The 16,177-nt window shown below is 37.7% G+C and overlaps 1 protein-coding gene across 1 annotated transcript in view; it reads right to left on the bottom strand.

Moving 5' to 3' along the window:
• Positions 1-16,177, bottom strand: part of PTPRR (protein tyrosine phosphatase receptor type R) — a 141,168-nt gene that overhangs the window by 67,997 nt on the left and 56,994 nt on the right. The window contains exons 3-4 of the mRNA XM_056482107.1: positions 3,321-3,434; positions 41-196 (exon numbers count right to left, since the gene is read on the bottom strand). Coding sequence (XP_056338082.1) covers positions 41-196; positions 3,321-3,434 — 270 coding nt within the window. The remainder of the gene's footprint in view (positions 1-40; positions 197-3,320; positions 3,435-16,177) is intronic.

Below are 16,177 nucleotides of genomic sequence, written 5' to 3'. Positions count from 1 at the left end.
ATGTATCAAAATAATACAGGAAAGAAAATTGACAACCAACCTCCGGGGAGACTTCTGTTATTCCAAACTGGGATAAACTCTGATGCAAAATGTTGATATTAAGGGAACGCAGCACTTCTTCAGATGGGAGCGCCTCAGAAATTCCTGGCTTCCTGTTCAGTGGGGACACAAACAGTTCCACACAGTTCTTCTTCTCCTAGAGGGGAAAAAAAACACCAAAAGAGCAAAATCATAGGAGGGGTCTGACATTAGATAATCTCTGCTGTCTGTAGATTGCAACTAAAATTCCAAAGACAAAAGCACAGAATATAAAGGTTGCAACCTGCTCTGTGAGGACTGCATACCTTTTGCCTGTCTGTAAATCCCAGCATACAGTGGAGGAAAATGCAAATCCTATACTTGGGCATGTGTGCTTTGTTTCAATCAATATTGACAAGGTAGACTTTTCCTGAGTCTAGTATCATTAAGCAATCAATGTAACATAGTTATAGGAGGAGCCATGGGATGGAGGCAATGGCAATGTGCCAGCAGGGATTTTAGCAGATAGTTCATCTGAGCTGAGCTGAAATAGGAATGCTTAGCACAATGCTGTCATATTTGGACATTACTTTCTAGCCCCTTGTCAACACATTGCAGACACATACCACAATAGTCCTTTTAGTTGACTGCAGTGCAACTTAATATGGTCCAACAAAATTAAAGGACCAGGGAAGTTTTGTTAACACTTAATGGGTAACCTGAGAATGTCCACTCCCCTATCTCTTAATTCTTGCCCTTTGATGGCTTTGATGCAGTCCTGGCAGTTTAAGAGGTTCTGCATTAGAGATGTCAGTGATGCCCACTCTGTTTCAAGGTAGCAAAAGGAAAGAGAGTTTCTCTGTTATGATAGACTTAAACAACACATTCTGATGTCCAAGCAGGATGTGGGAACCCTGGCTCCCCAGAGCTATGGCCAGCACAGTAGACACTGTGGAGTAGAGTCCAGATCTAAGGGATTCCACACACATGAGGTAGGCATGGAGCTGCTCCCTGAATTGCTTCCTGGGCAGGCAAGAACCTCACTTGCCTGGTTATTTTCTATTCATCATTATGGGATGGGAGAGATCAGTTCAAACTGGGATAACCCTGATTTCCCCAGCCTCCCTCCCATCACCTTGAATGTGCATCTTTATCTCTACTGAAGTGAAGAAAAAGACATCTTTTGCTATTCTTAAAATACCTTTGCATAAAATACTCCTTGCATTTAAAACAGAGCTGCACAGAGAGGGACTCTTTCAAACACATTTGCCCTAAATCTGTCCTCTGTGCTCTCACTTGTGCTGCTGGTCCATCTGCTCAATAAGAATGGTAAGGACACTGGCCACTGTGGCAGCTGAAAAAACTGATTTGAGGCTGTGGTTGTACTCAGCCAACCTTCAATGGGAAGGGGCCTGATGCTGCATGCAGGTCACAGGCAACAGGCAAGGCTTGGTGGGTATGCAGCATTCCCAAAGTTTTGTGCCTCCTCTGTTTATGAGTTTCTCTATCCCATTGGAATACCTTTATGGGAGGAGGATGTACTGGAAAGGTTAAGGAGACACTGGAAACACCGAGTTAATATTTCCTGGCACACTGTGTGCTACATGTAAGAGGTCATGTGCCCATTCACATCCTGGCTTCCAGACTTCTGATCACTTCTGAGAGAGAGCTGCTCACTTGGGAGTGAGTCACCTCACCTCACTTCAGTTGTCTACCTCTGAAAGCCAGCAGAGAGGGACTGGCATCTCTAGAGAATTATTCAATCCATCCTAAGATAATCGAGATGGATCTCAGTGCTTCTTCTGGAGTTACCATCCTCTCTAGTGCTTTTACAGGGAGCCTAGATGAATAGTTAAACTACACTGAAACAAGGCAATATGAATTTTGATTTGCTCTGCTTGCTTGCAGAGGAACTGTCTCATGTTAGAAAGATGAAAAGTGGGAATAATGTCTCCTAAGATGTATTTGTCTTCCTTGTGAATTTTGACCATGTGTGATTTTTAGAGCAAGCAGGGGAAAGGTTTGCTTGCTTTCTTATATCACTGAAATATTGACTTATAGAAGAACTTTTATAGGTGTTGAAAAGACTAATTAAATAATAGTACTTACTGTATTCTGGGCTATATGCAGGTGCAGAATGACATTATCTCTCTCTTTAAATCATAAATGAGAGGAGAAAGCAAAAAGAAGTGGAGCCAGTAGGAAAAAACAAGCATAGTTCTTCTGCTTATTTGCATAATTTCTAAAGAACATAGTAAGAAAGCTACTAGGTGATTCAGTATGTTAAAACACACATCTCAGACTCTGAAACATTTCACATTTAATTGTGCTTCTCTCTGAACAGTTCTTTAAACATTTCATTCTGGTCAATATAGAGGACAAATGAAATTTAGCATCGCTTGCCATGAATGAATGAGATTCCTGAAGAACATGAAAAGGGCTGCAGTGCATTCCTATTGATCTTTCTCACTGTCTTTTTTGTGAAATCTTTTCTCACAGAGACATTACTTGAAGGAGTTTTATAATCCTTTTTGATGTATACAATCCTATCAAGCTTTCAAGGCAGAAAATACTTTTATGCTGAACCAGTCAGTTTTCTTCCCTAATATTCAACCTGCATGTAGAATAAAAAAGCTCTTCTTCCCTCTGCAAAGTGAATTTAAGGCTAGCAATACACACATGATGTTGGGTTTTCTTGCTTCATGGTAAAATTGTCATAAAAAGCGTTAAGAATGCATACATAAAAAAACATACAATGACAGTTGATTAAAAAAATACTTTTTTGCTAGAAGCAAATTTATCACCATCTTTTGCCAATAAAATACCATAATCTACAAGATAATTTCTGAGGACAGATTATTATAGCAAAATAACAAAGCATGAATATTAATATTGTAGATGACATTTAATTTACTAATGGAAAGTCTGAGGATAAATTGTGAAGATGCCTTTGAAAGGATGAATCACGTGTATTTTTTGAGCAATATTCAACCTTTGAGAAACAAAACATGAATAAGGTGTGAACATGAAAAAGAACTGCATTGGAAAACTAAGGGATAAGCAATCTGCTTATGAATAGGACAAAAAAGAGATTTATCTGGCTTAGCTGAGAATGGTGTATTTTCAAAGGAAAATTTAAATAATTTTGTAATGGGGATCTATTTTTCTGCAGTGCAGTTGAAGAAATGGAATACATATTTTTCTGTTCCATTTAATTGCACTCTTCCACAGTGACAGAAAAATAAATTTAAGAGAAATTAAATAAATCTTTATCAAAATACACAGAGTTTTTTGGTACCTACAATGAGTCTGTTGATATGAACTTGCTGAGGTAACAGTCCCAGCGCTGCTGCCACTCCTTGGCGAAATATCCGAAGCAATGTGATATTCAGCTTGCTTACATCCATTTGCAGTGTCTGAAAAACAAAATCAGTTCAAATGAACTCCTTGCTCAAGACATTTAGTTCTCAAGATGACTGATCTCTGGGGCTTTTCACTGATTGTTGTTGTTTTTTTTTTCCTGTAAGAATAATCTGTGTAATCTATGTGCATCACAATATATAATAAGTCCAAAGGTGCATTTAAGTACCTTACATGGTATCATTAGCAAAGTACCACCTTTACCCAAGTACACTCAGAATGGGTTCCAGATGGTTTTGTCTTGGACAAGTCATAGTTAAAGATAATGAAATCACTACCTTAGAAATGAAAGCCAAGCATTAAACATCAGTGTATCCTTAAAGAATGAGATGTTGAGTTTGCACAATGAAGATTCTTTTGGAATTTTGTCTTCTCATATCTGCCTGAAGATGAAGAATGAGTCAGATATAGTGAAATCATACAATTTTAATTTTGCTTAGCAGTTTCTGACATCAGAATTGAAACATTCTGGATACATTCCCCATGCTTGAATTTCCTAAAGATTCCTCATGCAAGTCACAGGATGAGATAAACTATAGCACTGAAGCATTTTCTTTCCCTGTGTTAGAATTATAGTGAAATTTAGAAGTTTCCTCAAGTTCAGATCCTTTTTGTAAAGTCAGTGGAATTTTACCAAAGAAATAATTTAGGCTCAAATCTTCTGTGTCCAAGAAGTCCCAGATACTGTGACTTCACACGATGACTGCCTGGTAGACAGGACTTCCCTGTGGTGCTCTGGGGTCTGTTTCTTTGCTTTCATACGCCTTTTGCAGACAATATGTGGTGAAGAGAGGAAAGATGACTATGTCAGACAGCCACAGGATTCCAATGCTTCTTCCAAAACTTCTGATTTAGGAAGTTACTAAGTTCTGCCTGAGCCAGTTGACTCAAGATAAAAAAAAGATTTTTACTTTAAATTTCCTATCTAGAGCCATGGGTCAGCTTGCTGCTCTGAGGAACCAAGCAGGTATTCTTCCTTCCTAACCAGAACTGCATAAACAGAATTAATATCCATGGGTCATATAGCACATTGTGAATATGGTTATGGTCCTGAAAGAATGGAAACATTTATCTCAAAGAAAAACAACATCACACATTTTGACTGTTGTTCTTTATCAGTATTTATAAGCTATAATATAAAACCATAAAATATTTGCTTTCCTTTTCCCCTATCAATTTGATTTTTCTGTCAGTACTGAGTGCTTTTCTTTCTTTTCTTTCCTTTTTCTCATTTTATTTACCGTACTGGGATTTTCAGGTCTTGATGCATGAGATCTACTTCGACCACATAACTAAGCTTTAATCCAATCGGAAGAATTATAAGATTCTTCCACTAAAATACTCTTTCTACCCTGGTGTTATCAAAATGCAAAATCTTCTCTTTCCATCTTCTTGAATTAGACATTCTCAGTGATTACAGAACTCCTCCAACTTCATCACTGACATAGAGAGATGTCTTGAGAGGGGACATTTGGAGTCTAAAAGATGTGAGCACTTTTTCTTCTGTAGCTCAGACTGACTCCTGGAACACCTAACAAGAATTGGTTTGGAGCTTTGAAGCTGTCCCTAGAGATCCATAAGGATGGCATAAAGAGTGTCCAAGCTGGTGACCCTGAGTTATGGGGTTAGTAATAACTGTTACTGAGAAAAATTAGCAGGCAAAAAATCAAAATACTTTCATTTAAACATACTTGAGCCAGGTATTACAACACATTAATAGAAATATTGTTAAATAGGCCTCACTGATCAAGACACGGAAATGAAACAGCCAGAAAAATATCTAGCATCAAAGGAAATGGAAGATCTTTAAAAGCTATAAGCAGGTAAAAAATTCTCATAGATTTAGTATACTGGGATTGTGGTTCATCATATCCAGGGACAGTAAAATGTGGTGAAACTCCATTATCTTCAGAAGAGTCTCATTTCCACCTACCAGGTCTGAATTCAGTCCACTGTGTCCTTTAACAAATATTTATCCAAGGCTGCAGTGTGTGTGTCTCTCCAACAGCTACATTGTCCTTTGTGGTCTTAGGGGAAGCCTCAAGACCCCATCTCTCTAAGTCTGGCATCAGCCTGCTTAAAAATCTCACCTGGCCTTGCACACAGAGATTACAGAACCCTTTTAGATAACTTCTTAAGTGGATGGGAAGAAATTTGCCCTGAAGCCTTATCTCAGGATGCATCTTCTGCAGCTATATATTTTTTAAACATTTCATTGCGAAAAAAACCCAAGAAAAATCTCAGAAAGAAGCATCTCACATTGATTACAAGAACTTTGCTTTGCTGTCCACTGAAGGGATCTGCTTCCCCTTTTCTGCTGTCAGTGTGAATTCCTTGGAAATTATAGCAAAAATTCAGTAAGAGTATTACAGGTCACCTTTTTCTACTTCAGACAGCACAAGGGAGTGCATTTGATTCTTCCTGTCAAAAGGAAAGTAAGCAATCCAGAATCTGTCACTTTAATAATGAAATTTCTAACTCAATCAGTGAAGAGTAATTTACATAAATGCTTGATGGAATCCCAAGAGCATCTACTTTAGAGTGAGGAGAACATCACAAATGTGCTCTGTGCTCTCTATTATCCTTCTTTTTGGTATTGTATTCATAGAAGCATAAAGCAGAACTGGACTAGATTGGAAATGCATCAAGTTCATTTATACTGTGGCCATCTCTGGGCACTTACAGTAAATGATAGGAACAGGGCAAGATTAGAGTCTTTTCCCAAGTTCCTTCTGACAAGTTCACAGCTAATTTATGTCTGTTCAGCACAGGCAATGGTTCTCCTCAATAACAACGTTATCAGACTGGTCTGGGATGAAGGCAACACTTGGGGGCATTATATTCTTGCCTCTGGCATATGCCTCCTGAAGGTGGCTGAAATTTAAATCTGAGAGTCTGGTGTAAAGTTGCCTTTCTGCAAATCCTTAAGTATAACAATTTTTATTGAGAAACGTTACTCAGAGGAAAGAGAAAAGAAAGAACATATAAAAGAGAAAGGGAAAAGAAGTTTTAAGTGTTTCTATCAGAAAATCTTCAAAACTTTATTAAAATTTAAATATTTTAATATTAATGTGCCATTCTGATGGCATGCCTAGATACTGATTTGACCGTAGTCCACAAAGGTAAGAGATGAGGATAGGAAACTGCTAATGGATGAAATACAAATGCAAGAATACCTGTACAAACAATATAAAGTGTCATTATTAAGAGAATCACTCCTACAATGGAAACCTGAGCAGCCATTTACAGGTTATAATTACAAAAATGAAAACCTTGAGTTCTAACACCACCTGCAAAAAACAAGTGAAATTAATCCTTGTAAAGTAATGCATTTAAATAAATAAAACAAAGCATCAACAGAGATATACAAGTTATGTCTTACTGTGTTCCTCTAGCCGCTCCTTTGGCTTTGGAAAAGAAAGGGCTGAAACATCCCAGTAAAACAGCACTAATCCTTTACCCTTGCTCATCTGCAGTGTTTATCATGGATTGCAACCACCTCCCCAGGGAGGTTATAATTTTGAATCAGCTGCCTCTGTTGGCAGTAGCGACTTGTTGAGCCCAGAGGCGAACACCCTGGACGGCTCATTTTCCTGAGCAATTACCAACCTGGATATTGCAGCTGTGGCGACGGTTTCCAGGTTCCTCTGATCCAGTAAAAAAGGCAGATTGAAGGCAAGGAGTTTTCTGCTTGTAGCAGAAAACTTGGGAAGACAGAGTTCCAGAAGGGGAAACTCAGCACTAATCATTCACAACCGACATCCTACAGGGGCTTTTAATAAAGATTTTCATATCAAAGGGACAAAAAAATCTCCAACATGAAAGGGAACGTGTAACACAGAGTCTGAAATAATATTGTTAGGATATTACAATAAATCATAGTTTGCCAGGTCAGGTTCTGCTTCTCAAGAAAAATTCAGAGAAGCATCTCCTTATATGTTCCTTATCATCAATTATATCCTTTCTGCAATGAGCTCCAAATGTACAATTCCTTTCTATCCATTGTTGCTCCCCCAAAACTCTTTCTGATCCTACAACCATTATTTTTTATTCTATCATTATTTTTCTTAAGAACAAAAATAATCAAGGAAAAAGAAGATTAAGGGTGAGAGTATATATCTTAGCAACACTTTTATGAAAAAAGATGAAAACCAAATCAACAAATTATGCATGTTTACGAATTTTACATGCTTAAGGGCCACTGGGTAGCGAGTTCTATTTTGTGCTAAAACAAAAATTTAAATAAACACGCTTATTTAGTTAAGCTAAACAAATGAGAAAACTCAGAAAAGAGTATTCTTACTTGCCTGCACTCCATTTATTTATATATGTTTTTTAAAAAGCCAACAAAAATGCCATAAAATGGGAGGATTTTCTGCACTAGAGCCAATATTGCACTATGGCCAAGCTGTGGGTCCATCTATCTAAGCACCCTAATCTGCAGCCTGCAGGTGTCTACAGTTCATGACTGTCACAGTGTTTCATCCTGTCACCCTCATCAGACAGCCTCGGTTGTACAACCAAAATAAAGAGGTTTTTATCAGGGGGGATGTTGAAAGTGTTGCAGATGTCTTTGTACAGTTTTGGTGCAGAACTACAACAAATATGACAAAAAATAGTGAAAATACTTGCATTTTCTTGCTTTTCATTAGGTTTTCCTTCCTGTTGCTGTTCAATATTTGAGATTGCAGCTGCACTGGGCATCAGGTGAGCGCCTTTGGCTGGCTCAGGTGCCTGATACACATCCACAGAATATTTTTGCTTCCTAAAATTATGTGAGTCATGTGTCACAGCAACTTTAGTGTCTCAGTCCATGAATCACATGGGAGGCAGTATATCCCTAGCCAGCATTATGCAACTACAACAATGCACTTTGCCAAGTGCCACTCCAAAGGGACTTTGCCCTAAGCCAGACTGGTATCTCAGGAGCACTCACTTCTCTCCCATTTACCTCTCCCACTATCATATGATTTTCCTCAGGAGGAAAGACCTGCCCTTTTATGAGCTCCACATTAAACTTTGAATTATGTCTGTAAACTAAGATAAAATTCTCATGGGTATAAAATAAATTATTCCTAGTGATTAATTAAAGTTACTTCACATTTCTGTGTATTAGCAGCTGTCTGCAGTGACCTACTCAAACTTCATATGTAATATATTTGTGCTAAAACACAGTATTGGCCAGAAATATCAATCTTGGGATATTTAAATACTTCCAATGTCAGGCAGCAATTACTGAATAAAGTGTAGTGAAAATAATGATAAATAGTAGAAAAATCACAGGCATACATTTGAGTTTATAAAAACTGGTGAAAAGCAATGAGAAACACTCTTGACCTGGAGCATGCTTCTGTCTAAGTCACCCATTTTCTAATGAGGAGATACTGGGGCTGCTAAACAATCCCATATATCACATTTAGACTGCAAAAACACAAGTGCCTGTCCAAATAGCATTTGGGTGATGAGAAAATAGAGAGAATTCTAAGTTGTTTCTCTATAAATATTAGAAAAAACTGATAGGAATAGGTTATTTTGATTGCTTCAGTTTGGAATACTCCTGGGGAGTTTAGTATATTTGTATGTTGCTTTTGAAGATGTGACAATATAGAATTTCACTCACACTTTTGCTAGGAAGAAAACCCCAAACCACATCTGTTATGAAAAATTTTTGTTTGAAATAAGTATAATATTTCCTGGAATTACGTATTTCTCATATAGTATTAAATAGCAATTTTGGCTCTTGATCAATTTTTCATGAAAGCATATATATTTAAATATTTATGTGTGTTATTAACTCTCTGAAATAAATCAAAGACAGAAGTAACACTGATGAGAAATATAGGGTTAATCCAATTAGTCCAGATAGCTGTATGGTCTCCCCTAAAAGTGATTTTCAAGCAAATGTTCAGTAAAATATAAGAAAATAAAAATTTATAAATCAAAGGAGTCTTTCCCACACTGTGATTAATCCACAGACTTTTATACCACAGGAAGCTACAGAGGCCAAAGACTGAATATGAGGTAAAAATAGGGCTGAATGCTTATATGAGTGTTGAAAGTCACTTATGTCCCTGGAAACTGTACAGAAGACATACTACAAGCCTTGTCATACTTAGTACATAGTTCATTATCACACCTCTATCTATCAGAAACTGAGATGAACCCTAGTGCAACAACAGAGTGTTCTCAATCTGCTATTGCAAGGTTTGAGCACTGCCCATCCTCCTGGGCTAGAAACTGGGTTTCATTCATGTCCTCTTTGCAAGGGTAGGTACCAGCTGAAGGCGATCCTGCTGCATCACAGATGTTGAAGGCACCATCCCAGCAGCTGAGGTGATGCCAGGGCACTCCACTGGCATCCACTACTCAGACTGGCAAAGCTGCCCTGGAGGCGGGTGCGTGATATGACTAAACTGGTTTGCCTCAGCTGTGTGACAGATTTACATTTCTTTTTCCAGGGAGAAGAACTAATTTCTCAAATGAGATCAGCTGATTTGATCAATTCTGTAGGAAGCATCAACACAACAGTGAGAAACACTCCATCTGTGAGGTCTGGCTCCTGGCCACGATTCCCTCAATTCCCTCACTGAGCTTACTTGCTCTTGGGCAGTGAGTCAGTCAGCTACGGGAAGGCTTTATGACCTTCATTGATGATTGAAGTGTATGAGAATGAAATTCAGCCTACTAAGGATAAGGTTTGTTAATGCCTGTCTTCAAGAGGTGCACTTCAATTTCTATCAGCCCTATGTTTTGCATTAACCTTTGGGCTTCTAGACTCTTAGAAAAGATAAGAGCCAGCTCTTTCAGCGTGGTGCAACAAGATAATGAGGATTTACTGATCCCATCTAATGAGAAGACACAGAATAGTCATCTTTATTCCAAAGGAAATCTCAGAAGGTATATTATTTCATTCTCCTGGATTCTGAGTTGTGTGGTCATTGCTGTACCACAATGTGACATAGTTAGTGGGGTGAAACCATGTGTAACACTATCCTCACAATGCTCATTGTACTCAGTTCTTTTTACCTCTTTCCTGTGGTGTCATTAATGTATCAGTCATTAATCATGTATTTGGAAGTCAGAAAGTATGTACAGGTTCCAAACACTGAATGCACTGCAGATTTTGAGAAACTACATCCCACAGCCCCTACAATTCAGTAGGGGAGTAACCTTATTCAGAGTGCAGGAAAGTTAATAGGACCTTTCCTGAGTAAGAAGATTGCAGAATCCCATATCCTAAATGCCTGGTATGCATGCTTGTCATTGTTGAGGGGCTTTAGGAAAGAAGAAAGAAAAGTTCTCTACTGTCCATGGGACACAAGTTTGATGCAGCCTCACCATTAAATAACACCAATACCAGCAGGTCTCTGTACTGTGGGAGCCCTTTGAAAGGAGAAAGGAAAGGAGTAGGCTGCAGTAGTTCTTCTTGTTCTTCACGGCTATTTTTAAAAATTTGACAAAAATGTTAAACTGGGAGCACTTGCAATTACTACCAATTGATTACTGATGGATGAGAGGCTGAAATGTTGCTGTGCCTCTGGCTTTAGCAAGTCTGTCTCATTTATATTGCTTCTATTGCTATGGGAATAACAGAATTTGACTCTTCACAGGATTTTTTATATTTTAGTAAGATGAAGGTAGAATAAAACTTTTCAGCGTCTTTCACAGACAATTTTAATGTTGCCCCCAAAAGTTACTTCCTGTCTTTTTTTTTTTTTTTTTTTTTTTTTTTTTTAAAAATCAGGACCTGCGTTTCTTGAAGGACAGGAATTTTCTTAATCACAAAGTATTTCAGTTTTCTTAAAATAACAGCTGAAGTTCATTCCAAAGCTCTGATAGTTTTCTAGGCTTTTTCCTGCATGTATCCACCTCTCCCTGCCCTCCTCCCTTATGGCAGACAGTTACAAAGGACAAGATGATGGAAAACCACAAGACAAGGCAGAGATTTGGAAACACAGAGAGCTGGGAGAGCTCAGCTGAACACTATTTCAACCTTTTTGTTCTTTGAGAGGCATGTATAATGAGCTCCATAAAATTTTCCTATCTGTCCTTATTCAATATTGGCAAAAAATTTATTCCCTGCATTGCAAAAGAAATTCATGGTGCTACTATGTCCAGTACAACTTTTATGCACAGCATGATTGTACCAGTCACATCCTATTTCATCATCCCAAAGCCAGCTGTAATCCTCAGAGCAAATAGATCCTTTTGAGCCTATTCAGCACAGCACTTCAGAATATGTTTGGTTTTTTCTGTCCAATTATTAAACTTCTAGGTAAAGCCAGTGTAAAATTCTAAATGCCAGAAACCCAGTATTGTTTCTTCTGTTCTTTTTGTAAAACCCTCATTTCAGCTATTAATTCTGTCCAATTATTAAATCTCTAGGTAGAGCTAGTGTTAAGTTCTAAATTCCAGAAAGCCAGTATTGTTCCTTCTTGCTCTTTTTGTAAACCATCATTTCAGCTATTTTTTCTAAAAGATTTTGTTACTGAAGTTTGAATTCCCATTACAACTTTGTGTAGTGGTCCTTAATACAAAAGACAGTCAAAATGCCTTCTAGAAAAAAGTGGCAGACACAAAACCCCACCCCAAAACCATGCTTTTCTTTTTATCTTCAGAATTTTAAATTTTGTTTGTAGCAGGCATGGATATAAACATATATATAAGCTTACAAACTAATGAAAAACAAAAGCAGAAACATAAGATAAACAGTAACTTCCATATCTTTCAGTAACTGATGTGGCCAAAAGACTCCCACTGACTTACTCTTTTTCATAATCTTTCTGCTTCAAAAATTAAAGTAAGATTTCAGTACTGCTGACATCCTAACTTTCTCATGCATTTAGTTTCAGAGACAATTTTTATTGCTAGTTTCAGATGAACAAAATCTACCTGAACTCAGATATAATGGGAATGTTATAAAAAGAGGCAAATGCTTTCCCTTTTTTCTCATAATCATTGTTCTCTGCAGCTCCTGGGCACAGGAGGAAGAAAATTTGAAATACATCTGGAGGAAAAAAAAAAAAAAAAAGTCCTAAAATACATTTGACTCTACTGGAATGGAGGTATTTACATACATGGCTGTTCTTGTGAGATTCCTGAATAAGGCTCAGGTCCCAGTCTGGAGTGATGGGTCCAACACAGCCAAGGCTTTGAAAGTAAGAAGTAATTCTTAGACTTCAACTCTTGAGAGATCAGAATCCCATTTCAGGAAACAAATGTCTGATAACAAGGGCTGTTTAGCATGATGCAATTCATTGGTATGTTTTGGATCCTTATCTGCTTTCAGCCTTTTAGCCCAAAGTCTCTTTATAGACATTATCATCACCATAATCACGAATTATTGAAATAAAACTTGTATTACTGATTTTACCCTTCCTGCTTTAGCACTTCAAATCAACATGAACCCTGGACAGACAATACAAGGCAACCTGGTAATTCTGGACTTATGTTCCTTTTACCATTTTGTACTTTAAGAAAGTTAAGCAAAATGAAGCAAAACCCTTGGGGGCCTGATTTTTTTTTTCTCAGATAAAATCTGAATTACTTTTGGTTTTATTCTGTCATGGAATCACATGACTGATGGAATCATAAGACTGAATATGTCACTTTGTCCCAAATTTTAGCAAAACTATCACTGTAAGTTCAGAAACAAGAAAGAAGATGAAATGACAATCTCATGATTTTGGCAACTGTCTCAGGAACTTTGACCTTCTGAAGATGCTAATACTGAATGCATTTCAGAAGCTTTTAGGTAAAAATTCCCTTTCCCATGATCAGCTGAGCAGACTGGATTTTTCTCTTTTGTCTTGTACTAAAGAAAGGAGGCACAGGTGAAGGGAAAACAGAAACACCAAATCTTCAAATATTTAAGAGAGTTTTACCTCAACAATTCCTATAAATGTTAATAACAATACTGTATTTTTGATAAGCAGGTTTCTGGCTTTGATAATATTATCCATACACTGTGACCCAAATGCCCTAATATAGAACAAGATTTCTGGCTCAACTATTGGAGACAAAGTTTTCTAAAATAGTTTTTGGGTTAATTTGGGGCACTTTTCTTCAGAGGGAGCTCCATTTGTGAGGTCAAAATGAAGACATGAGGTCAAATATGAAGCACAAATATGTACTGCCCTGTACTGTCATATGTTACATCTCCAAAATGACAGGGCCTAATTCATGGATCTTTAATCTCTGTCCTTTATATTCAAATCAGAACACCATTCTGTGTTCATTTTTTTTTAAACAGGCAACATATCTGTCAAAGCCAAACTCGGATATTTAGAATGAAAAAAATGTAATTTTTTTTCTTTAATTCCTAGAATTGATCACCCTTAAAAGAAATATTGAAAAGTATTTGCATATAGTCTTCTCATTCTCAGACATATACAAAAGAAAAGCAATTCACAATTCTTTCAGTGAGAAAGAACAGTTACAGATTTGGAGGTCTTTCTTTCTTTCTTTCTTTCTTTCTTTCTTTCTTTCTTTCTTTCTTTCTTTCTTTCTTTCTTTCTTTCTCTCTTTCTCTCTTTCTCTCTTTCTCTCTTTCTCTCTTTCTCTCTCTCTTTCTCTCTTTCTCTCTCTCTTTCTTCAAGAAGCAATCTCCCAGATCCTCCCAAGTGACCAAAAGAGTGCCATTTGTGTTTGAGAGGTTCTGCTCCTCCATATGAATGCCACAGGTGTACTTTATGCAGAATTCCTGCCTCTTTCCTGCACTCTCAAAACCCAGGAGATTCCCAGTGGTTCTGTGGCTGCTGTTCTGTGCTGGAAGGAAGAGATGCCTTTGAAGAAACACTCAACTTCTTAGACACTAAGCATATAGCTCTGATCCAGAGCAGTATCTCTTTTATATCTGTCATCTCAAAACAAAAGTCCTGCAAATGATGGCAAGAGACATCTGTACTCCATTAAAAAACCCAACAAACAGGACATCTACCTTATAACCATGGAAAGAGACAATAGCATCTGTGCTTGTTAATAAAAGGCTGTATGGCTTCTATCTCAGTTGTATACAGATAAAATTTAAGGCCTAACCTACCAGTGGAGTTGTGTTAGTTCAACAAGTCCAGAAGTTAACTGGAAAAAAGTTACAAAGCCTCATGAAAAGTGGAAAAGCATTACTTAAATTTGTATATTCATGTTATGCTTTTTTTCACAGTATCATGCAGAGAAAGATAGGAATTTCATTGGAGACTATGTTTATTGTTGTCTATGTATTTATACATAATAATGTCTAACTGATCTTCAGCTTGGTTTGAAAAATATCTCGATGATCTATCCTTTAAAGGTCTCATTCCCATTTGCTATGATTATACAGAAATTTTGCAAATGGTCCTAATCAGCAAAGGTTTCTGGGAAGAAAATCCACTGACATTATCCCACTGAAACATGACTTCCAGAGAGACACTGCACACAGCAGGACACAGATGTGCCAGGCCTGCACAGCCTCTGGTCTGTGCACAGGAGCCAGTCCATGTTGGATTAAACATGCACTTTATTTTCAAAGATGTAGATGTGAATTTACTGGAGAGCTTTAAAGAGCTTTATTTCCTGCACTATCCTCACTTCCCACTTCCCTGCTGTGTTTTATCTTCTCTTCACACCATGCTGGCAAATCATGTATTTTGGACAGCTTTCATGTCCCATCTTTTACTCCTCCTAAAGACAGAGATATCACAGTGTTGTACAGCAGTCTAAATGTATATATTATATCCATTCATCCCCTCTCTTAGCCCTGCACAGCAGAGGCCTTATCATACAGCTCAATATGAGGGTACAGTCCCACTTCACCACCCAACAGGATGGCAAGACAGAGTACCAGAGGTGTACCTAGAGCAACAGGCTCAGCCCCATCTCTACCATAATTTTACTATCATGGCTTTGCATACAGCAAATATCCAGAAACCATCATTATACTACAAAGCAGCAGGGTATTATGTGACCTCAATGAAAAATGTGATAGGTTCCTGCAATTGGGGTACCTGATTGCCAACGTCATTAGGGCTGGCAGGGCTCATCCTCAGCCTGCCAACTAATCTCTCTTTCGCCTTTTCTTTGAGTTAGAACTAAAACCAACAAACCTGCCTTACAATCCTCATCACTATATTGTGTCTGTAGTAGTGGAGGAATGCTCATTTCACTACCCAAAGCAATGTTGAACAAAAATAATGGACCACCAAAGGAATAACTCCAGGCTGCAATGAAGAAAAAACCAAAAGATTAACTAAATGGCTATTCCAGCTTCTCATTTCTACAATTTTTCCCCCATTAAATATAAAATTCCCAGAAAAACTTTGAGAAATTGCCTGATTAAATGCTTGAAGGGGAAAGAGTAAGACCTGTGCTCAGCAAGAACTTGCTTAGCCCCACAAGGAGTGATGCAGCTCCCGCTGAATTCCTTGGAATGTATTTCTTCAGAGGTATTTTGGACTGCTGCTACAATGATCTAACCAACAACATGGGTTTCAAATAGACAGAACTGCTTTTATTTGTAGAATCATCTCTTGGTTATCCAAATGGTGATTTTATTTCTTCCTTTACTACTGCATACATTGTATTTCTTGGGTTGGGTTTTTTTTTCAGGCAGGTACAACATGGTCCAGGATGCTGCTGTCTCATCTGTTACAGGCAGAGCTGCTTCTATTCTTTCTAAACAATTTCAACAACACCATGAAGGTCTATGTCATGCTGAGTGACAGAGAGAGCAAGAATATAAGGAGAAGGTAAACCTTAGCAA

This window comes from Oenanthe melanoleuca, chromosome 1A (genome assembly GCF_029582105.1).
Source record: "Oenanthe melanoleuca isolate GR-GAL-2019-014 chromosome 1A, OMel1.0, whole genome shotgun sequence".
Taxonomy (NCBI): domain Eukaryota; kingdom Metazoa; phylum Chordata; class Aves; order Passeriformes; family Muscicapidae; genus Oenanthe; species Oenanthe melanoleuca.
The sequence above is the reverse complement of the archived record's forward strand: the minus strand, read 5'-3'. Positions and strand labels throughout refer to the sequence as shown.